Source organism: Macrosteles quadrilineatus, unplaced genomic scaffold (genome assembly GCF_028750875.1).
Source record: "Macrosteles quadrilineatus isolate MER2022 unplaced genomic scaffold, UCM_ALF_1.0 Scaffold_9__3_contigs__length_116548681, whole genome shotgun sequence".
NCBI classification, from domain to species: domain Eukaryota; kingdom Metazoa; phylum Arthropoda; class Insecta; order Hemiptera; family Cicadellidae; genus Macrosteles; species Macrosteles quadrilineatus.
This window is the reverse complement of record NW_026542602.1, coordinates 46,395,304-46,419,213: the sequence shown is the minus strand read 5'-3', so window position 1 is coordinate 46,419,213 and position 23,910 is coordinate 46,395,304. Positions and strand designations below refer to the sequence as shown.

The 23,910-nt window shown below is 33.6% G+C and overlaps 2 protein-coding genes across 2 annotated transcripts; both read right to left on the bottom strand.

Moving 5' to 3' along the window:
• Nucleotides 1–967: 967 nt before the first annotated feature.
• Nucleotides 968–3,045, bottom strand: LOC129003920 (longitudinals lacking protein, isoforms A/B/D/L-like). Its single transcript, XM_054432264.1, has 2 exons — nucleotides 2,969–3,045; nucleotides 968–1,195 (listed from the first exon to the last, which is right to left on the bottom strand). The coding sequence occupies exons 1-2, from the start codon at nucleotides 3,015–3,017 to the stop codon at nucleotides 993–995; spliced, it is 252 nt and encodes an 83-aa protein (XP_054288239.1). The 5' UTR covers nucleotides 3,018–3,045; the 3' UTR covers nucleotides 968–992.
• Nucleotides 3,046–3,115: 70 nt separating this feature from the next.
• On the bottom strand, nucleotides 3,116–23,333 carry LOC129003404 (zinc finger protein 425-like). The gene is made up of 12 exons (XM_054431695.1): nucleotides 23,219–23,333; nucleotides 20,658–20,821; nucleotides 19,292–19,403; nucleotides 17,230–17,391; nucleotides 15,348–15,509; nucleotides 14,691–14,813; nucleotides 12,152–12,430; nucleotides 10,472–10,633; nucleotides 9,815–9,937; nucleotides 6,503–6,670; nucleotides 4,289–4,439; nucleotides 3,116–3,164 (listed from the first exon to the last, which is right to left on the bottom strand). The coding sequence occupies exons 1-12, from the start codon at nucleotides 23,331–23,333 to the stop codon at nucleotides 3,116–3,118; spliced, it is 1,770 nt and encodes a 589-aa protein (XP_054287670.1).
• Between the last annotated feature and the right edge of the window lie 577 nt (nucleotides 23,334–23,910).

The window sequence follows — 23,910 nt, the reverse complement described above, 5'->3', positions numbered from 1 at the left end:
AAAAAAAATTCTAGCAATATTTTAACCTAATGATTTATAACCTAATAATATAGACCAATAAATATATAATAACCAAACTAACTATCTTTTTACACCTAAAAATCAATACAATAATTTTATTTGCCAAAAATGAACCTTAACAATGAGTTTTCTTGAACAAAAAGTATTAGCCCTCACTAGGATTCGAACTTGGATTTTCAGGTGGGTTGATTACTGAAACAGTCACTTAGACCACTCGACCACCACACAGCTGATAAGGTAGAGTTCAGTAGAACAACAAGAAGTTCTGAGCGTGTCCAACAATGAAGCGTGCGTCTTGTTATCAGACAGTATGTTGCAGCTTGTTAGTCCATTAGTTAGGTTATGTGTTTGTCCACATCACATTAACATCTACTTACGATGCTCAGCTACACACAATGAGTTCGTAGTGTCCGTAAAATATAAACTTGGACGTCCCAATAATACTAGTTATCACGTTGTAAATACAAGTCCTACCCAAGTCCAAAACGGTTGAGTATAGTAAAATTGATTAAAAAAAGGTTTGTTCATCTACTTTTACATTTTAAGCATGAAACTTTTGAAGTCTCTCATGGATATTATTAACTTATTATCAAGGATGATTCATATCGAGGTTTGAAAAAGATGTGATTAGGAGTAGCACAAAATCAAGGATAATTTAAAAAGCACATTTGTTATCAAGAGTGACCTTTTTTAGGGCCCTGCTATAGAGGTTCCACTATCGATTTTGACCTTAAAAGGAGTCCTATCTTGAATGAAGTAGTGAACAAATCTCTCTATGACTCTGTGTTTCAAACAGAAATACACTACCTATATGTACTCGATATTTTGAGACTGATCCCACCCACAAGAACGATCGTACCCATCCAACCCTCTCACATCGACATCCCAGTCCAAAAACGATCGAGTAAAGTCCAGTACCAAAATGCTAAGAGGAGAAACAAACCCATAAGTAACATAAACATTTATTGCGACTAGAGATTGAGATATGCCCGTGAAGGCTGAACTTCTCCGTGTTTACAGTACAGGTGGTACTTGAGTTTACTCTTCTGCTTGGCTCGGTAAGGACACAAGTGGCAGGAGAACTGCGGCTCTTTGTTACACTCTAGTCGCTGGTGTCTCGTCAGGTTGTGCTTCAGAGTGTAAACTTTCCCACAGTCCGGACACATGTGCTGGCCTGCAAACAAACTGGCGATCAGCAGAATAATATCCTCAAGTAAAAGATGGGTGCCCTAAATATTTACTTTGAAAATATTTTGGTTTCAAAAAAGATTGGAAGAATGAATGGATGAGTTTTTTTAATAACACTAGTCACACAGTATTTTTTTTCATAGATTTTTTATATTCTAACTTTAATTACTTGATATTGATATACGTGCTGGATAGATATAATGTTTAAAAATGAAAATGATAAAATGGGTATGTATACTACAATGATAACACACCAGAGTTTAATGTGATTTAAGACCTAATGAAGATGAAAGTTTAATTCATGAATCATATCATCGAATATAAATATTAAATCAATGATGATAATATGTTACTGAGATCAGTTGGCTCTTCAGAGAGAATGATTTATCCATGTTTGCCTCCTGGATTGAATAATAATAATAATAATAGGGTAAATACCTTGTATACGTCCTCAATCCAAGTAGTCTTTTATAATGACTATAGTTTCGGGGCCAACAAAAAACAAAACAAAACAAAACAAAACAAAAAATTCAACGGTGACCAATGCTTTAAACAGTAATTAACAAGACAGAAAATTTGACAATGGGGCCCCTAAACTATAGTCATTATAAAAGACTACTTGGATTGAGGACGTATACAAGGTATTTAACCTATTATTATTAGAATGATTTATTAAATGCTTAATAATCAAAGTCAGCTGGGTCTAGAGTTAAACAATCGTTCTAAGGATTGATCCGGGTAAGTTTTAGTATTCTAAGAGTGGTATAGCCACACAGATACCCAAAAAGACTACCATCAACTATTGAAGGTCACAGTTATGATTTTGCTGTTCAATAACATAATACAGTAGACTCCCTCTTATCCAGACACCATTTAACCGGACTACACTCAACGGAAATGACATCTCTTAAACCGGACAATTTTTATCAGCACAGTTTAACCGGATTAGATCGGCAGGAAGTGGGCGGCACTGAAACTATACTTTTCTCGTAAGAAAGATTTGAGACCAGTGATCACGTATCTAAATACAATGCTCTCCTAAATTTCAATCAAATACTGTATACAGTATTCATTTAAACGGTTCGTTTTAACCAGTGTTTGGGGACGTCGGTTTAACCGGAAAACCCGTTATCAGGACTGACCTCGGTCCCGAGGAGCCGGACAAGAGGGAGTATACAGTAAGGAATTTGACTATGGGTGTTGAAGTTATGTTTCAAAATGAGATTAGTCGCATAAAATTCCACATAACTTGGTTGTAATAAAAATTTGTTAAGGGTTTAATAAAAATCTTACTTTATTTAAAAGAAAATGTTATTACAAATTCAAGAAACATAAGATTACAGTAATAATTTTTAAATCAAATAAAATTTATCTAACATGTAAAAATATGTATGTAGTGTAATTAAACACAAGTTGTTGTGTAATGAAGGAGTATAATTCCTTCAATTGAGAAATGATTCTAAATTTTCTTCCACAACTCTGACTCATCCTAATAGTGAACGACCTTTTTGGTTTCCATCAAGCCTATGTCCTTCTGAGTGCACTGTTGCCAACCGTGTAACGTTATTGTTCGACTAATAATCCAAGTTTAGTATTCGTTATGTCAAGTAGAGTTTTATGTGTTCTTCGTGAATGCACTTGACGACATGAATTATTTTATGGCCGTGCAGAAGGATGCATGGCTTGATAGAAGTTAAATCCTGGGACAAATCAATTATATAAGGACTAGCAAAGTTGTGACGTAACATTTGGTACCCACATAAACAAAAGCTAGTCCTTATACACAGTATTGTGTTTGGTGAACACATGTAGTTTGAGTGTACTTTTGTGTCTAGTCCTGTAGGAACACTGCGTACAACTGAACTGCGGAGGAACACCACATTCTAGTCTGATGTGGCGAGTGAGGTTATGTTTCAGCGTGTACTCTCGTCCACACTTCGGGCACATGTGACGGCCTAGACAAAAAACACATAGTTAGCACTTAAAAAATACATAGTTTAGGGGGCAAAAGAAAACCTTGGCTAATTCATATGTAACTTTAACATCCCTGAGTGATAAACTCATCAAATTGTTGTTTACAGAGGGTTTCTTGTGACATCCTACAAAAAATATGGTTAAGTGCATAAGCAAAAAAGTCTTGACTATACTATTTATCTTACTTATTCAAATTCCATTAGCTGCCCTCCAAACCAGTTTTTTAACAAGATTTTACAAATATTTTGTAAAACAATGTAAAATGAAGATACAATAAAGTAAATCAATGAGAAATTAGGAATGCTGTACTTAATTTCTGATCTTAAAATTTGACGACAAAATTTACAAAAGATACAAAAATATAACAGCTTAGGTCTCTCAGAAATACGAAGTGAAAAAGAAACCAAACCCACTGTATTGTTCTTTGTGAAAAGATATATTTATAAAAACAAATTATGGTAAAGAATTACAAATACCACAAAATACAATCAATGATTTTTAATTCACTCGAAGCCAAGTATAAATTAACACCAAAGATAACAATATTTTAACATTTTGTTTTTAACGAATTACTTTTAAAATATTTCAACCACAGAGATGTAAAAAATAAAGAGGAAACACGCTTGAATTAAAGCTTTTCGGCTAAATTGTAAACAAGATGTATACCATGTGAAGTGGTACCAGTTACTAAACACAGAAAAATATCTGTTGGCAAGTTGTCTGTGCTTTCTGTTAAAAATGAATAAAGAATTGATTGCAAAATTTTTACCGGACAAGAAAGCGAGCTAATAAAAACGTTTTAAAATATTGAAGTATTGGTCCTGTTGTATAAACCCATCTCTCTGACCCAAGTTAGGCTGCTTCACAATTGTGAAGTTGCGATACCACATATTAATGCTTGCATAGGACAGTTATATACCAACCTCACAGTCATATGATAGATCTGGGGGTTCTAAAAACCTATCACATACTCAAATTGGTACAAAACAGTTTAACAAAACCTACTCCTCACAAGGGTACTGCGTATCTTCCGTGTCCTCTGAATTTTTTACCTCTAAGTTTCAACTAGATTTTAGATCCATTTGGAAGAAGATGTTTCATATACATGTGAGTCTTGAGGGTTCCTTTCCGTTTAGCCTTATATGGACAGAGAGTACACGCGAACTTCGGAGGTTGGCCGCACTCCAAATTCACATGACGACAAAGATTTGTCTTTAACGTGTAAACTTTCCCGCACTTCTGGCACTTGTAGCAACCTGGACAGAGACGGAAAATCAGTGGACAGCAAAGTATTCATGGTAGAAACTTTGATAATGATATAGACATTAGATTTCAATGCTGCTAAGTAATTTTTGTTGCAAGTTTTAACAATGCAATGAAAGTAGTTGAATTTGGCCGCCAACAGGACTGTGGATGTAAATTAGTAAGGAATTTTTTGCAAAGGAATATAGTTCAGCTAGCTTACCTAAGAACATTAGAGTCCAGGGCTAATAGATGCACAGTAAAGAACACTGACCACAATATTGGTATTTTCTCCTGATGTAGGACTTCCAAGAATTAAAATTATATTACTTTTCAAAATTCCTTACTAGCCAACTGTCTTTTCTTTAAATTATGATGTAAATTACTGAATTCTACCTCATCAACCGCCACAGTAACCAGAACTAAGTGAGAAAGAAAAATTGTAGACTGTATTACATTCTACGTAGCTGATTTAAGTATGTTCTTTTTGAATAAAAAATTAGCCAATAGCTGGTCCGTATGAATCAAATGTTTAACTGTAGAAGGCCTATCCAAAATTCAATGAAGTAGCCTAATGGCAGTGCTAATGATCTCACAGTTAAAATCCTTTTGAAGCCCCTTTGTATGGTATGTAAATATATGTAATACATAAATCATAGCATCTGCATAATCTTAATAAACCAAAATTTGTTATGAGAGTGTAGAATAAATTGTTAAAGTTGAAGCTTTAACAGTTATTTAATTCTTCTGATATTTTATTAGTGGCTGGGCAACCCACATTATTTAAACACCAAATACAGGCTCGGTTTTTGGTAGTTTGATACTGTAGACAATCTATAGGAAAATCATTACAACCACTTTCAATTACTTGAGAACTTTATTGCTAGAACTTTTATAACAAAACAACGAAATATTTAACTAGACGACATCACAGCAATAGGAAATGCAGTAGAATAAGATTATAGTTCGGCCGCTTAGAAAACGACCTGCGCGCTAATGCTAAACCAATGCTGGAGGAGGTCGCTTTCTACGCGGCCGAACTATAGTATCAGTATCACATCAATTATATTTAACATATTTGACCCTGTGTTTTGGCACACTATTTTAAAGGTCAAACAAAATCAATATTTATAATAGTTAAAATTATTTAATTTCTAATATCTCAAATTAATTATTGATTGTTATAACCTACATGAGTTAAACAAATGGTATTTAAGTGGTAACTTTTGGGGTAAAATTGTTCAGGAGGCCCTTCTCTATAGGCAAGACTGCAAAATTGCCAAAAATTATAGGCATACACTTACATACATTTACTTATTTTCTATCATTAAAACTAACGTTCTATTTTAAAATTTATAACAAAACAATTAATTATTTCGATGTTACCATTTATACAGTAAAAGGTAAGGCTCGAGATTTCTATAAAGTACAGCTAGATAGTCTGAATCTGTTCTTTTCAACAAATTCTAAGCATTGACAACATTGTAACATCGAACACATTAATCTCATTTCATATAAAAACACAAAACTAACAAGGTTTAATGAAATATTTATTAAACTCTTTCAGTTTTATACAATAGGAAAAATTCCAAAATGTAAGAGGGAGTGAAATTGGTATGTATAATATAACAACATCAAATAATCCCGCCTCCTTTTGTATAAAAGCGCAAGTAAAAAGTTTTCTTTATTATAACAGTAAAAACACATGAGGACAAATGATTACACAATAGATTAGTAAAATCTTGTAAGAACTATGAGGTATTTTGAAGTACTATAAGGTTGATTTTATACTTATTACTTCACAGAGAAAAACTTCTTTGAATGTTAAAACTATTTGTAAAGCAAAATAAGGGACCATGAAGTTGAATTCTGGGATAATAGCTTATACTTCATAGCTATGAAGTGATATATGAGCTTGCTAAAAATGGAGTAAATGGTAATCCTTGATTTACACCACTTTAAATGCCCATTGGTAATCCAAAGATTAAAACAAACGGAGCTTAAAAATGTTGATGACGGCTAAGTAGATGGGTTTTCAAAGTGCATTTCTGTTTGGCGCGATATGGACAAAAGGTACACTGAAACTGCGGAGTCTTTCCACATTCCCAGCGGAGATGTCGTGTCAGATGATCCTTCCGTTTGTACGATCTTCCGCACTTGAAGCAAGGGTGCTTCTGGGACGAGAGAAGAGAGACGGACGCCATCCATGGAGCTGTGGGTCCTCCCACGGGGTGTGGTGGGTAATCTGAAAAATTTAGGAGATCTACATAACAATGGAGTATACAAGGGTAATACAATGAAGGAGACCCTTGGAAGATTCACTGAGGTAGTTTAGCATGTGTGGTCACCCAAAAAAAAAAAAAAAAAAAAAAAAAATTCTAAAGATTTTGAAAACTGCACTTGATTAGTTTCTACGATAAACCAGCAAAATCAGTTATCTTGATTGAGCTCTTTGGTTTTCAAGTTTTATGGGTGTGTACATGATGTACTTTTTTAAGAATGAGAATACTTTAGCAGAAACATGCCAACATTTTTGACAAATCCCTACATTTGTCCAAGTACAGCCTAAGGATCATGTGTTGATACCAGAGTGCAATTTATGTACCTTTTTCCATCTAAGCAGGTATTTAAAACATTTGTTATATTTATTGATAATCTGCAGGTTGTTATACCATCATGAATGCATAACTATACTCCGTTAAAACAATTTAGGCTGTTTTAGGGGAAGAAATCCATCCCTCTACTTAATCATCCTACCATGAACTAAAACGTCAATCAGCTGCTGCAATAAGAAAAAAAGTAGTGGGGGAACTTACCCTCAAACCGTCTAAATTTTGTGAATGGAGTTCAATTACATTAACATTTATTAATAAAAAATCAACTTACAAAATCATTGGGAGTGACACAGTTTCAATAAGATAGTCAAATAAATAATGCATCTTAAATGCCTTGGTAATAAGGTTTCTTGTGCCAAAGGAAAAAAGCCTTTAAAACATGTGTTACTTAATATTTTTAAACTAAGGATTTATGAAAGCAATGAGACACCAATTAAAATCAAAGTAATGAGAAAGCACGATTCCAAAAACATTGAGAATATGTAAGTTTTTAATAGTTTCAGTAACAAATATTTAAAATCATGCCACAGTTATAACCATGGAACAGCTTCAAAGCAACTTATCTTTTATACAAAGTGAATTTGAGGAACATTTTGAATAAAACACTTACCATTGTTTGAGTTGAGTTAAGTAGATTAAGAATATTGTGCTCCGGAAAAGAGATTGGTAAAAACATCAATCTATAAAACATTATTAAAGAACATGCCAAATACAAATAATGCTGAGTGTTTTGTAGGGTTCTGACACAAAAGCTACATGCACAAATAAATTGTAAATGAATGATGAATATACAAAAATTCTGCTTTATGTTTAGTGAAACAAACCTTTCTTAGAAGAAAAAACAGACCAAATTAAACAAGTTTTGTTATTTTTTTAAATTTTTGCTGTTGTGTTATTTAAACAAAGTTTTTTAGGTGTTTTAAAGTATTCACATGGAAAGGGAACCAATGCTATATTCTACTGATACAATCCTTCCAACAGAACCTCCCCCAGTAAAGATACCACTTTTGGTTTAAAAATATCTAGATAACACTTAATCTTTATATGTTGTTACATCTAGATGTCACCAAGCAATAATACTACTTTATGTGGATTAAAACAATGAATAACACAACTATAAGTCAATTGGTAGAATTTATTGTCTTAGAATAGAATAGAATAGAAACATTGTCTCTTGTTTTTGTAATTGAATTTAGGGTAAATCAAACAGTGTCTTTTTAGTTGGTATTAAAAGTGTATAAAAATATGTATTGCATGAATAACAAATTTTAATTACTGCTTCTTATAGAATTCTATGAAAAATTACAGTTTTAGAAAGAAAAAAAAACCTTGGGGAGGGTAAAATTCAAGATTAAACACATAAATTTACATATTTTTATTGATGAAAAATCAAAATTAAAGAATACTTGAATACACAAGAAAAAAAATACTCTACATACAAGAGTCTAGTGTTCTAGTCTTAGTGTAGTGATTAGAATGTTTAACAAAAAGAGTAGACGTTATACTTTTAATAGTAAAATATAACTAGCAAAACCTAAAATAAGGTCTCCTTAAACAAGAGTAGTGTATGATCAAACTTGTCTAAGAAGTAAAAAAATATTCAAACAAAATTACATAGCAAAAGCTTAAATTGTAAGGAAGACTTGAAAGTCACTTGGTCAATTTTTATTTTTGATGAGTTCACTGAACTATTGACTATAAGGTATATATAGTCAATGACTGAACATTAAGCTAATAATCCAGGATCTTTTTCAGGACGTTTATATCTCGCCACGTCTCTCATCACTTAAGTTTGATATTTCAACAAGACATTGATATATCATTGATCTGTTGATGTTTAAGCGCCATGTGTGTTCGCAAGTTTCCCTTTTGTTTGGCTTTATAGTCACAATAAAGACATTGAAATCTCGGATCCACGCCACATTCATACTTCAAATGCCTTTGAAGGTTGTCTTTCCTGTTGTATTTTCTACCGCAGTTTGGACACACAAATACCGACGGATTTTTTATTCCTTGTATACTCTTCATGAACTCTGAAACTAAGACCGAACCAAATTAGGTTTTGTATAATATTGTATAATCCATTTAGTACCTTTTTGTTTGCCTTTGTTTTTGAGTGGTAGTTGTTTATTTGAGCTATATTTGAGCCAGGATGAAAAAAGTCAGTAAACTTATTTACTCTATACAACAATGAAAAAACTGCTTAGTTGGCTTGCGTCTTCTTCATAAGAAGTAACCTTTGTTAAAGTATTAATTAAAAAATATCTGTTTATAGAACAAACAAACAAAAGTTTAACAAATCAAATTTATTTGTGACTAAAAAACAGATTTCCAATATTAACTCTTAAAAAAAACCCTGAAATATTATTTTTCATGGATCCATAGACAATCCGGTACTTACGTATTAAACGGAGGCCACATTTTGTCAGCGCGCTGCGGCGGTTATGTTAGGTTGGGTTATCATAATAGAAAGTATAACTCGTCTGGTATCGTTCGATTCATAACGAAGCGAGAAAAGTCCTACACACATAATATTTACGATAACCCAACCTAACATAACCGCCGCAGCGCGCTGACAAAATGTGGCCTCCGTTTAATACGTAAGTACCGACAATCCTAGCAAAAAAATCATAGATGCACTCAATGTCACAAGATTTATTTCGTGAGTGTTAAGCTGTGTTGTTGCCAGTACTCGGGATGTATCAGACTAATATGTGTATTCCGAGTCCCTTTCCGTTTGGCTCTGTATGCGCAGACTGGGCACGCAAACTGACGTTCAGTGTTGCACTCGTATCGTTGGTGTTGACGCAGATTGGGTTTGCGGCTGTACGATCGTCCGCAGGACACGCAAACAAACCTTTCCTTGCCATCCTTCAAGACCACTTCGTATCCAGAGTCTGTAATTTGTAACAGGGGTTAAAATTATTAGTGAACCGTAAATCTAATTATATCTGATGGTAACAAACTAGTAACAATAAGGACTAAGTGAAGGTTGGAGAAACATGATGTAATATTTTTGATTTAGGTTGTGTATAGAAAAAAACTACCTAACATAAATGTAAAAAATATTTATTAGTTCATAACAGCAAAGTATTTTTAAATACATATAAATCATGTACAAGTATGCACAAATATGATTTTTTAGTTCATAAAGTAATGAATTAACAATTTAAATTTTCATCGCCTAACCCAACAATAAGACCATAAAAATTGTCAAAAAAGTTAAATTACTGCTAGCTAACCTTATTGAAAATTGAATTAATGATATTCGAAAATGTTTTACACCGGTAAAACACAAAATTTAATTAATTTGAGTAAACAGTTTGGTCTCTTATATGAACAAGTGGGAGATATTTTGCATCCCTAAATAAAAAAATTATTAGTTTTAGCATATTCTACGTGTCTTAGGCAAACATGTTTGCGCAGGCTACTCTTGTGTTTGGTCTTATAAGGACAAACCGGACAAAAGAAGCCTGGATCTTGTCCACACTCCAATTTCTGATGTCGCTGTAAGTTGTCTTTCCGGTTGTAAGATCTTCCACATTTCTCACAAGAGAATTTGTCTTTGATCTTGAAGGATGTGTAGCCAATCACTGGAAAACAATTAAAGGTTGGATAAACATTCAATACTGGAGTAAGTGCTAAAAATATACAAAAAATTTATTAATACCCCCGCCGCAGCAAACCTGCAGTATAAGCAAATTTCTATTTGCCTGATTGGATTTACAATGAAATATCTCCAAAAAAAATATCCTATTTATTCCCTATCTAAATAGCATTATTTTAATGAGTACTTAGGTTTGCTGCAACAGGGAGGGCAAAAAGTATTTCTATTTGTGAAAAGTTAATGGTTTAGCATAAAATAAATGAACTTTCCAAATTTGATCAAAATATGTCCATAAACAGTCAAACTACAACAGTTTATTTATTCTCCATAATAATAACATGGGAATTTTATAATTACAATTTTTTGGAATTTTCTCTGTAAGCATTAGGCGCATTATAACACTTCAACATGGGGACTGTGACTGCCTATCTTATATAATGTTATCTATATGTCACATAGGCTATCTAGAGAACTATGACAGGTAGAGCCTTAATTTTTTTTTTATTTTAAAGGCCATATGTTTATCTAGTTCCTCCTAGAAGATTAAAAAAAAATATTTACACCAAGGGTTTTTTTTTTAGTTTTCAAAAAATTACAATTTTTTTCATAGAAATTTAGTACAAAAAAATTTTTTTTGTGACTCGTGGGTGTAATAAATCAAAATCCTTCTGGGAGGAACTAGTATATTAAGTATAAAATATGTGGTAAAAATTTGGATACTCTAGTCCTACAGATAGCTGAGAAAAGTGACATCAAAGTTATAAAAAGCTAACTTACGGGAATCGCAGAAAACGTAGGCCCATGTGAAAGAGTCTGAGCAGTTAGTAGTTCCCAGCACAATACGAGGGATTGTCTGGGTCTTCATTTTCCTCAAATAATTCTTCTAGCTGCTTCCTTTTTAGAGCTCTGCTATTTCTTATTTTCTTCGCTATTTCTTGTACTTTTTTTTCTGCTTCTTTGATCCGAATAATATCAATTTTTTTCATAGCGTTCACAAAATGCTTTCCCGGACGAAGGCCCAAAGCTTCCACCACTCGAATTTTACTTGATGAGCCATCATTGAAACTACTCACTGCTGAGTATACACCATATTTGAGTGTAGGTAGGGTAACAAATGACCTCTTGGGGATTATGGACCATATGACGTTGTTTAGCGACTCATTTTGGTTTTGAGTTTTGCCTGCCAAGCATCGTTCGAGCAACTTTGGGTCAGACAAATCTGTGAATATAGGTTTTATGTAGGTCATAACTTCTTCAGGAAGGTGAAAGTGGTCTTTATGATGGTAACTTTGCTTTGTGAGAACACTCAAGTTATATTTACACCACGTGTCTTTATCGCGAGGGCAAAGATGGTGCATAGGATTCTTATCCGAGGACATAGTGTGATAAAAAACGGCCCATATAGCATTACTCATGGCTTCCACGCTTTGAACATTCCTCCTGATAGCCAAGCCATAATATGTTTGCAGTTTTTGCATATTACTCTGGCTAAGGCGACCCTTACCACCTAAACCCTTGCCATCCGGTAGCGCTGTTTTCGCAGTTTTAATTTTTAGATTCATAAGCCGCTTGCCCATCCTCTTCTGCACATGTCCTATGCACTCTAGTTTATTAAAATCAACATCATCACCATACACTTTATCTTCCTTCACAGTATCAAACGCTTTAGAATCGCCGTCCCCCAAAAAGTTCACGTACCTGGCTCCATTCACTTCTTCAGACCGGCGAAAAATTTCCAACGCCCCATGCACCTCCATACCTCCGCTTGTGCCAAGGTAGTTTGCTGCACAGGATGTCTCATGATTGTTTATTTCTCTATTTTTACAAATACAGAACTTAGACATCACTGAAACATCAAGGACTTTGCTAGTGTCAGCCGACGTTACCGACAAAACCCCATTTAGCGAGGTATGTCCCCTCTTTTGCCACGTTCCGTCCACGGCCACAGTCAAATCAGGCCCACCATTTAGTAAAATAGCTTCCTTAGCAGCATTTCTCATACTCTTCTTGGTAACTTCTTCAACTTTACTCAACAATAAAGCTCCATGCTTTTGGTACCTACTTGGTAGGTGGAGGGGGCAAATTCATACATCCAAGGAAAGTTAGCCCTGCCGTATAACCTTTGCCTATTTGTCGTAAACCATGTACGAGACGAAGGTTTAGGTCATAATAGGACACTGTCTTTTCATTTATTGTTTCTTCTACCTTTATACAGTTCAAAATGTCTTTATTTGTTTCACAATTAGTGCAAAAAACTTTCAGTCGCATAGCTAAGCCTTCAATGGCACTCTTTTTCATCGACAGACTGTGGAAACACTTTTTACAGACAGCAATTTCACTGATTTCATTAAAAACTTGTTGTACATCGACTATATCAAATTCCATTTCTTCTCCAGACCATAATTTGTAGTAATCTAAGTGGCTACTAACCTTAAACTTCCTATTTGAACTTGGAGGAGTCATAGGCCTAGGACTAGATACTAAATCTTCAGAGGTTACAGTTTCCATTGAAGGCCTACCTTCTGATGCTTTATGAGGAATACTTCTCTTCTGTTGTGGTATCCTTTTATACACTCGATGTCTAGAACCTATTTTCTTTTTATTTCCCATATTATATAAAGAAAACAAACTACAATCACTAAAACGAACAATCTCTACTGAATCTTATACTACCTATTCAAAATGTTTACAAACACATTATTCAAAATGTTTACAAACACAGCATGTAATCACTGAAAGCAGAAGACATATGATTTTCACACAGCCAAAGCAGCAAACACAATAAAACAGGTTAGCCAACCCTCAAAGTAAAATCACTGCTTGAGATTAATATTACCCATACATATAAAAGTGTTTGGCTAGCTTTCAAGATAACTAAACAATTTTTTGTTGCTATGAGACCGGGTAAAAACATTTTCTTTTATTTTTTTTACTAACTTCCAGTCAAGCTGGAAAAAAAATAATTATACCGTTGTAATCAGAAGATTTTAATTAATAATAAAAGACCAAAAAATAAAAATGGCAATTTTTGATAATTTTTACGGTCACAGTCCCCTTAAGTTTGATATTTCAACAAGACATTGATATATCATTGATCTGTTGATGTTTAAGCGCCATGTGTGTTCGCAAGTTTCCCTTTTGTTTGGCTTTATAGTCACAATAAAGACATTGAAATCTCGGATCCACGCCACATTCATACTTCAAATGCCTTTGAAGGTTGTCTTTCCTGTTGTATTTTCTACCGCAGTTTGGACACACAAATACCGACGGATTTTTTATTCCTTGTATACTCTTCATGAACTCTGAAACTAAGACCGAACCAAATTAGGTTTTGTATAATATTGTATAATCCATTTAGTACCTTTTTGTTTGCCTTTGTTTTTGAGTGGTAGTTGTTTATTTGAGCTATATTTGAGCCAGGATGAAAAAAGTCAGTAAACTTATTTACTCTATACAACAATGAAAAAACTGCTTAGTTGGCTTGCGTCTTCTTCATAAGAAGTAACCTTTGTTAAAGTATTAATTAAAAAATATCTGTTTATAGAACAAACAAACAAAAGTTTAACAAATCAAATTTATTTGTGACTAAAAAACAGATTTCCAATATTAACTCTTAAAAAAAACCCTGAAATATTATTTTTCATGGATCCATAGACAATCCGGTACTTACGTATTAAACGGAGGCCACATTTTGTCAGCGCGCTGCGGCGGTTATGTTAGGTTGGGTTATCATAATAGAAAGTATAACTCGTCTGGTATCGTTCGATTCATAACGAAGCGAGAAAAGTCCTACACACATAATATTTACGATAACCCAACCTAACATAACCGCCGCAGCGCGCTGACAAAATGTGGCCTCCGTTTAATACGTAAGTACCGACAATCCTAGCAAAAAAATCATAGATGCACTCAATGTCACAAGATTTATTTCGTGAGTGTTAAGCTGTGTTGTTGCCAGTACTCGGGATGTATCAGACTAATATGTGTATTCCGAGTCCCTTTCCGTTTGGCTCTGTATGCGCAGACTGGGCACGCAAACTGACGTTCAGTGTTGCACTCGTATCGTTGGTGTTGACGCAGATTGGGTTTGCGGCTGTACGATCGTCCGCAGGACACGCAAACAAACCTTTCCTTGCCATCCTTCAAGACCACTTCGTATCCAGAGTCTGTAATTTGTAACAGGGGTTAAAATTATTAGTGAACCGTAAATCTAATTATATCTGATGGTAACAAACTAGTAACAATAAGGACTAAGTGAAGGTTGGAGAAACATGATGTAATATTTTTGATTTAGGTTGTGTATAGAAAAAAACTACCTAACATAAATGTAAAAAATATTTATTAGTTCATAACAGCAAAGTATTTTTAAATACATATAAATCATGTACAAGTATGCACAAATATGATTTTTTAGTTCATAAAGTAATGAATTAACAATTTAAATTTTCATCGCCTAACCCAACAATAAGACCATAAAAATTGTCAAAAAAGTTAAATTACTGCTAGCTAACCTTATTGAAAATTGAATTAATGATATTCGAAAATGTTTTACACCGGTAAAACACAAAATTTAATTAATTTGAGTAAACAGTTTGGTCTCTTATATGAACAAGTGGGAGATATTTTGCATCCCTAAATAAAAAAATTATTAGTTTTAGCATATTCTACGTGTCTTAGGCAAACATGTTTGCGCAGGCTACTCTTGTGTTTGGTCTTATAAGGACAAACCGGACAAAAGAAGCCTGGATCTTGTCCACACTCCAATTTCTGATGTCGCTGTAAGTTGTCTTTCCGGTTGTAAGATCTTCCACATTTCTCACAAGAGAATTTGTCTTTGATCTTGAAGGATGTGTAGCCAATCACTGGAAAACAATTAAAGGTTGGATAAACATTCAATACTGGAGTAAGTGCTAAAAATATACAAAAAATTTATTAATACCCCCGCCGCAGCAAACCTGCAGTATAAGCAAATTTCTATTTGCCTGATTGGATTTACAATGAAATATCTCCAAAAAAAATATCCTATTTATTCCCTATCTAAATAGCATTATTTTAATGAGTACTTAGGTTTGCTGCAACAGGGAGGGCAAAAAGTATTTCTATTTGTGAAAAGTTAATGGTTTAGCATAAAATAAATGAACTTTCCAAATTTGATCAAAATATGTCCATAAACAGTCAAACTACAACAGTTTATTTATTCTCCATAATAATAACATGGGAATTTTATAATTACAATTTTTTGGAATTTTCTCTGTAAGCATTAGGCGCATTATAACACTTCAACATAACAAGTTATTTGTTTTTTCAAGCTCTACAAAATGGTTGTAAAAACATTGCAAAATTTTATGTTTTTATAGGGTGAATATGGGAAAACCCCCATTTGTACCCGATAAAACCCCGTTCCTATAGTCCGATCAAGCTGGTTTGCGAACCTGTTAAGTAAATGTGGGTTTACACGTTCATACCAAATTTCATCGAAATCGGATAAATTTTGCTCGAGTTATCGTGCTAACGGACACATATATATATAAGAATTTGAATGGATGGTGATTTTGGCCTCTAGGGACCTCGAAACAAAACATTAAATTAGTCGCAAAATGTAGCAAAAAAATAAAAACTATGCACAAATGTAAATATGGTTGTGAAATTATGGAACTAAAACCATTGTCTTTAGCTAGCAATTTAGCCATCGCGTAATATATATTATTCCTACAGTCACCTGACAAAGTGGGCTTCCTTGCACTGATTAGTACAGAAAGTTGCTAATTGATGCATTCACTTACTTTTGCCGCACAGTTTTTTTTTCCGCACACCAGTATTCCAACCAAACAACACAAAACAGCGCGCTTTTATCATGCACATAATCCGTGTACGCTTGGAAATAGGTTGGCAGCATTTAAAGATACTACAACTACGATCAGATGGTGCATTTGTTTCCCATTTCGTTCAAACGCTTGGATTTATAACCTAAGCATAAACACGATATTTACTGTTTGAAAAACTAATTATTTCGATGCTTTATAGTAACTGTAGGAAAATATCATTTGTAACAAGAGTGCAAAGTGCCATTGGTGTACTCGAGAAAACTTTCCACACTCGCCTGTGGCTGGTACGTAAACGTTTCTCTCGTGTGCAGCAAAGTCCTGCTTCGCACACGAGTTACACAAATAACAATTTTAGGTTGTGTATCTGTAACTAAGCAAAACACAATGCTAAATATAACAAATGTTTATTTGTTCACAAAATTTAATTATTTAAAATGAATGCTAATCAAGTGCCAAAATAAGTTTTTTTTTTAGTTTCTAATTGCATAAACTAACAATAAGGCCATCAAGAAATCCTCCAAAAAGATCAATTTTCGGTCAAGCTTTTTTAAAGTTGAATGAATGATAGTAACAAATGTTTTACACAGCTTAAATACAAAACTTAAACAATTTGTGCTCACAAACATTTTTATAGTACACAGAATAATTCTTTTAGTCTCTTATGTACAAGTCTGATACATTTTGCATCCCTAAATCACAAAATTAATAGTTTTAGCATATTCCACGTGTCTTAGGCAAACATGTTTGCGCAGGCTACTCTTGTGTTTGGTCTTATAAGGACAAACCGGACAAAAGAAGCCTGGATCTTGTCCACACTCCAATTTCTGATGTCGCTGTAAGTTGTCTTTCCGGTTGTAAGATCTTCCACATTTCTCACAAGAGAATTTGTCTGTGACCTTGAAGGATGTGTAGCTAATAGCTGGAAAACAATTACCATTTTGTATGAATGTACATTTAGATTTAAAAAAATATATACAGTTCAAAGGATAAACTTACGTAGGTACCTAAATTCATTATTAAATTGTGAAGAAGAAATTTATTCATTATTTTGCCTCCTGAACTGTTATTCAAAGTATTATCTAGGTTACGTACCTTATACAGTCAAAACAGTTCTGATACAGTCACTAAAGGACGATGCGCATTTCAGAGCTTTTAAGCTCTATCTTCAGGTCCGTGGATACATTTGTCAATTCATCTTGCAGATTCGTCAAAATATTTAAACATTAAAAACACATAACACAAACACATAATTCATTACGTTTATACAGGTACTGTACATGTGCCGGCCGGCTATAGATCCCGACTCTCATTCGGGATCTATAGCCGGCCGGCACATGTACAGTACCTGTATTAACGTAATGAATTATGTGTTTGTGTTATGTGTTTTTAATGTTTAAATATTTTGACGAATCTGCAAGATGAATTGACAAATGTATCCACGGACCTGAAGATAGAGCTTAAAAGCTCTGAAATGCGCATCGTCCTTTAGTGACTGTATCAGAACTGTTTTGACTGTATAAGGTACGTAACCTAGATAATAAGAAGAAATTTAGCTTAAACAACAATTAGGTTACTCTAAAAGCAATAAACGTTGAAACAGTCTATACCACTAACAGTGGATCAAGGAAATTGAAATTAAGGTATAATTTGATTTACAATTATAACAATTATTTAAGATGGGGACGCCACTATGTGCATATTTTAACCCAAATAGTGAAGATCGAGTGTAGGATGAGATTTGTAGTTTTGTTTGTGACTAAGGCTGAAGTTTTCCTTAGACACAGCTGTTAATTAATAGCCCATACAGCCAATGACAACTAAGGGACTTACAGTTTAGAGTGGAATCCGACCAGATTTTTTCCTTGTAATTAACGAATTGGTCTAATTATCAGGATAGCACTGTGTATAGTCGTAGTACTCACTAGTGCGGATGTTAATCCACACCAGGGAGCATCACATCCACAGTGCATGTCTATAAATATCCCAACATACTGGGTTTCTCCCGGAGTAAAATGTTAATTTAATACTTATTAGTGCATACCAGTTCAGTATATTATTGACCAAAGTTGGGAGTGGATTAAAAAATCAACAGCAGTATATAACATATATTTACATTATAATAATTATGTAAAAAAAACTATATATATTTGTCACGTTTTTGTTTTAAAAAGAAAGAAAGAAAGAAATAATAGTACAAATGTAAAAAAAAATATTAACATATCAATAGTTAATTTTTATTTCATTTTCCTCAGTTCTTATATTTTTCTTACCATGACAATTATTCTTAGAGACTTTTGTGACAGAAAAATCTAGGTACAAGACTCGAAGGTTTAATAGGATTTTAATGTTGGCCATATATACACTGTGAAAATAGGCACATACATGTAAAAATAAAGTGAGGGTTTTCACCTGTTTAGCTAAAAACCTCAATTTAACCACTTGATGATTGAATGAGTTAAAAATTGCCTCAAGATATATCTTACAAGTTTCCAGAAAATTTACACAAACAAGCCCGGTAAACTTACAACAATTTATTCCCAAAATCACTATGATAACCAACCTAAGTACCATCTTTGACTATTAATGGAACGTTAGTATCCAAAAGTGAATGTTTAATAACAGTACATTGATTCTTCCCAATGACAACAAATCCATATAAATATTTATTACAAACAAATTAGTGACACAAAGGCAGGTTTGCATCCAAAATCAAGTACTAAACTTCAGTAGTTAGAGCGACGTCCATGTGTTTACGACGAATATGTGCCATTAGGTTCGCCTTGTGTTTGGAGTTGTAAGGACAAACGTGACAGAAAAACTTGGGATCTTGACCGCACTCAAATTTCTGGTGACGAAGAAGATTGTCTTTGCGGTTGTACGATCTTCCACACTCAACACACGGAAACTCTTTGGATACAGCAAAGTGGTGAGCTGAAAAATAATGATGGATTAAGTTGATAAAAATATTCAAAGAAAATTAGTTACTAGTAAAATGTGTGTGTTCGATGTTCTTCGAGATATTGGTTGAAGAATTGAAGATAATTGATCGAATTCAGTAGAAAGGCGTTTTTATACTCCATCACAAAAAAAAAAAAAAAAAAAAAATCAGAAATTCCTTTGCTTAGATTAATAAAGTTAACATCCTGATCAAACGTATTATTAGCCAATATGTTATGGATAACATTTCCATAATTTATGAAGATTAAAATATTAGTAACTACTCAGTATCAGACGCTTGAGTTCCTTCTTTAAAAAAAAATCAAACGCAAGATCAAAATTGTATAGAAAAAAATTTTAATAAGTTCAAAATTATATGACAACAGAATAGTATCTTATTAACAAGACCCACTGTATTTCATAAGATAATTGTGCTGGGCCTAGCCCATAGATGATAGAATTATATTTTTGTTTTATTTCCTGTATATATTATTTGACACTTGTCTCCTATAATAAATTAGCAATACTGATCTATGGCTATTGAGATAACTATAGACATTCCACCCCAATGTAAAAATTGTGCCAGTAAAAAAAATCAAAATGGACGAAGTTGAATTGATCCACCGATAGATTGCTCTGATGTAAATTACAGATTTTTGAAGAATACCCAAACATTTTAACCAAGTCAAACTTAAGACGACCTATAGTAAGCTAAACCAACTAAGTCACATCAACAATCTCATTAACAAAGAATAAAGTTTAAAACAAAAATATTGACACTAGTGCATTCTGTGACTGGATGATTAAATTATTTTTAATATAAAAATTGAGACTGGTCTATTTAGATGGGATGCCTACTTCAGATCAAACAATCCATGGTATCATGTATTGAAAATAAAATATTATTGTCACCTTAAAATACCTTAAATAGTGTGTTTGCGTGGATGAAAAAATAAATAAATAACTGTGTAACTTACGTGTTGCTGTTACTTAAGTTATAAAGGACAGCTGGGCCCAATTGTGAACCATCAAAAAGCTACTGTCTTTTCTTTTAGGACCTGGTGACAAAGCGAGCACTATCCAACTAGATAACTAGCTACTCAGTTAAAAGTTCATCTATCATAAGAAAAAAATACCATCCAACTCTTTTAAACAGGAAAGGAACGACTACATCGAGAGGAACTAAAAGAAGAAACCGTTGTTGTAAATCTTGTTTTATTGATACTGCAACAGATATTATTTCGATACGTGTTTGAAAAGCATATGGCTTTGTAGATTTGACTTCCACTTGGTGTGGTATGGACAGAAGGGGCAAGGAAATTGGCCTGCTGTCCGTTGACACTCGTAGCGTTTGTGGCGCAACATGCTGCGACGGTATTTGTACGACTTGCCACACACGTCGCAGGTAGATGCTGCAAAATAGGAAATAAAGAAATAATATTCTAAGGCTACCATTGGTGAGAAGATTATTCTAAGGATATTTTACATAAAAAATTCTTCATAGGTTTTTGCCGGAAACAAATTTTGTAAAAAATGGCCTGCACATGTTTTCCTAGGTAAAAACAAATTAGGGATCTGTCCTAATCATATGTTCTGCAACAAAATGTCTGAAATTTGTATTTATGGATATGAATCGTAGGGGATGCACTGTATTTTTGAGATTTAAATTGTGAAATTGAACTTGTGTAATGTGGTTAATTTTTGTTTAACCTAAGCGAACATCATTGCTTTAAAGTCCTATACTGGGCAAGATAGTTTCTTTTTGAAATGCAGAGGTGTGTTTGATGGGATAAAGAATGTAGCAGGGGGTGGTAGTGTTGGTAGGAATAAATTTGAGTAAATTTCTGGCGTGGTGTTTTGTGCAGGTATCTTTTTTATCTGTGGGTTAAAGATTAATTCACAGATATATATAATTTGACTTTTCTGGGAACTGAGACCTGCGAGAAATTTTAAATCCCTTTTCTGCTCAACTAATATTTTTTCCAAGGTGAGTCCCTCCCACGGTGGAAAACCATAGGTGAGGTGGTATTTAAAATAAGATATCCGTTTTTACTCTGCTAACAGGTTTATACACTTTATAAACAAATAAAATAAATAAATAAAATAAATAATTTTTTATTGTGACATCAACGTTTTAAATCATAGCACAGCTAAAAAACAGATGACATTGTCAAAATTATTACTAACTTAACCTAATGTACAACAATATGTCTTATGCATAAAAAATGTTTGTAAACAAGTTGGCAAAATTAGTTAAACGATGACAGAAAAAAAAATTAGTTTCTATGTCATACAAAATAGAGTCATATTGATTGGTTAGTTTCATTGAGGTAATCATTAACACTGTAATACGTTTTGCTAATCAGAAAATCAGCAAGGCTGCTTTTAAAAGATTTATTATTAATTACATTTTTTAGAGTTGAGGGTAGTTTATTAAAAAGTTTTTTTCCCATGTATTTAGGTGTTTTTTCTACAAGCTTCAGTCGGTGTCTCGGATATTGGAAATTATTTTTAAATCTAGTGTTATATATGTGGTCAAAGTTTTCGCTAATGTAGTCATCAAAATTTGAATGCACCGCTAACAATGTTTTGTAAATAATCAAATTTGGAATAGTCATAATATTCAATTCTTTAAAAACTGTTTTGCACGAAGATTTCCATGGTAAAAAAGTCATAATTCTTATAAACTTTTTTTGAATTTTAAAAACTTTTTCAATTTCAGAGGCGAACCCCCAAAATTCAATTCCATACTGAACTATTGAATAAAAGTAAGCATAATAGAGCATGACAGAAGTTTTCAGGTCTATAGAATTTCTTAAGCATAACATTTGAAAACAGGCTGAATTTAATTTTCCAATTACCGACTGAATGCACTTACTCCAGGTCAAGTGTTTATCAATATATAGCCCTAAAAATTTTACATTATCATCAGTTGGTTGAGATTGATCAGTGAGTGCCATTGATTGAGGTGTACAAAATCTTACAAATTTGGTTTTCTCTTCATTCATTTTCAATCCATTGATCTCAAACCACTTCCCCAATTCGGTTAGGCTTTCTTCAATTTTATGTTTTAATCCCTCATTGTTTTTTGTTTTAACTACTGCAGTAGTATCATCTGCATACAGAATTAGATTATTTGAAACATTTTTTGGAAGATCATTGATATATATAAGAAATAGAAGAGGTCCCAAAATCGAACCTTGAGGCACACCTATTTTAATTTTTTGCCATTCTGACTTTACTTTTAAATTATCTTTACAAATGACTGTTCTCTGATAGCGATTATTTAAGTAAGATTTCAACCATGACACTGAATTTCCAGAAAAGGGATACGACTCTAGTTTTTTAATGAGGATATCATGATTGACACAGTCAAACGCCTTGGATAAGTCACAAAACACCCCCATTGTGCTATGCGACTCATCCAAGGCCCATGACACTTCCTCAACAAAGTCTGAGAGCGCTCTCAAACAAACTCAAACAAACACATTATTATCCTATGTTGTTAAGAGTACCGGTACGTCAAATAAAAAGTTTGAAACTAAGTACCTACATAAATAAACGTTCTGAAGTGATACCAATATATCACCGTGGATAGGGTATGTTGGTACTACTTTCAATCCACCTAAATTGCAAATCCAGCTGATTCACTGATCAGAGGATTTAATGAGCCCTAAAGAGGTAAGGAACCACCCAAATAACTTCAGAACATACATTAAATTTGTACATTCTTTTGTAGAGACATACCACAGGGAAATGAATACAAGCATATTAGAAGATTCATTTAACTATTCAAGTTGCACTTTTACAATGCCTGAGAGCAATATGACTCATCAAGTGAGCCTTCTGCTTCGCTTTGTAGGTACAGAAGCTGCATGGAAACAACCACTCGGCTCCGCATTCATACCTCAGATGACGAGTCATGCTTCGCTTGTATTTGTATCTACGGCCGCACTTGTGACAGCAATGTTCTGAAACTGGACATAAGATTAGTACCTGCACCGAGTAACAAATCGTTCCACATGCCATAGCTTCGAATTTATATACTGAAAAAGTGCTTTTATCCTGTTGTAGAATATGAAGCCTTATTTTTGTTTTTCTTGCAGTTTTACGGTGTTCCATGTTTGGTTATGTTTGACTGTGCTATTGTCAACAAAATCCTTAAGGTTATCTGAGGAAAGTACTGCTATGAGCGCTTTAATCCAGGCCCGCAGTTGTGGGGGATCTCTTCATTGCAACACCAACAAACCTAAAACCTCTTGCACCCTTGGGCTCGGGCCCATTTATTAAAGTGGCCCTGATTTAATAAATTAGCTACCAAATATACTCACCCCTTAGAAGCAGAGGAGTGTGACTGTCGGTAGGGAACGTGTTAATCTTTGATTAAAATACCAGAGAAACGATGATAATTGTATTAAAAGTTGCAAAAATAACTATAAATAAAGTAAAAATCAAAACATGCTCTACATAATGGTCCGAGACATACCTTAAGATTGTGTAC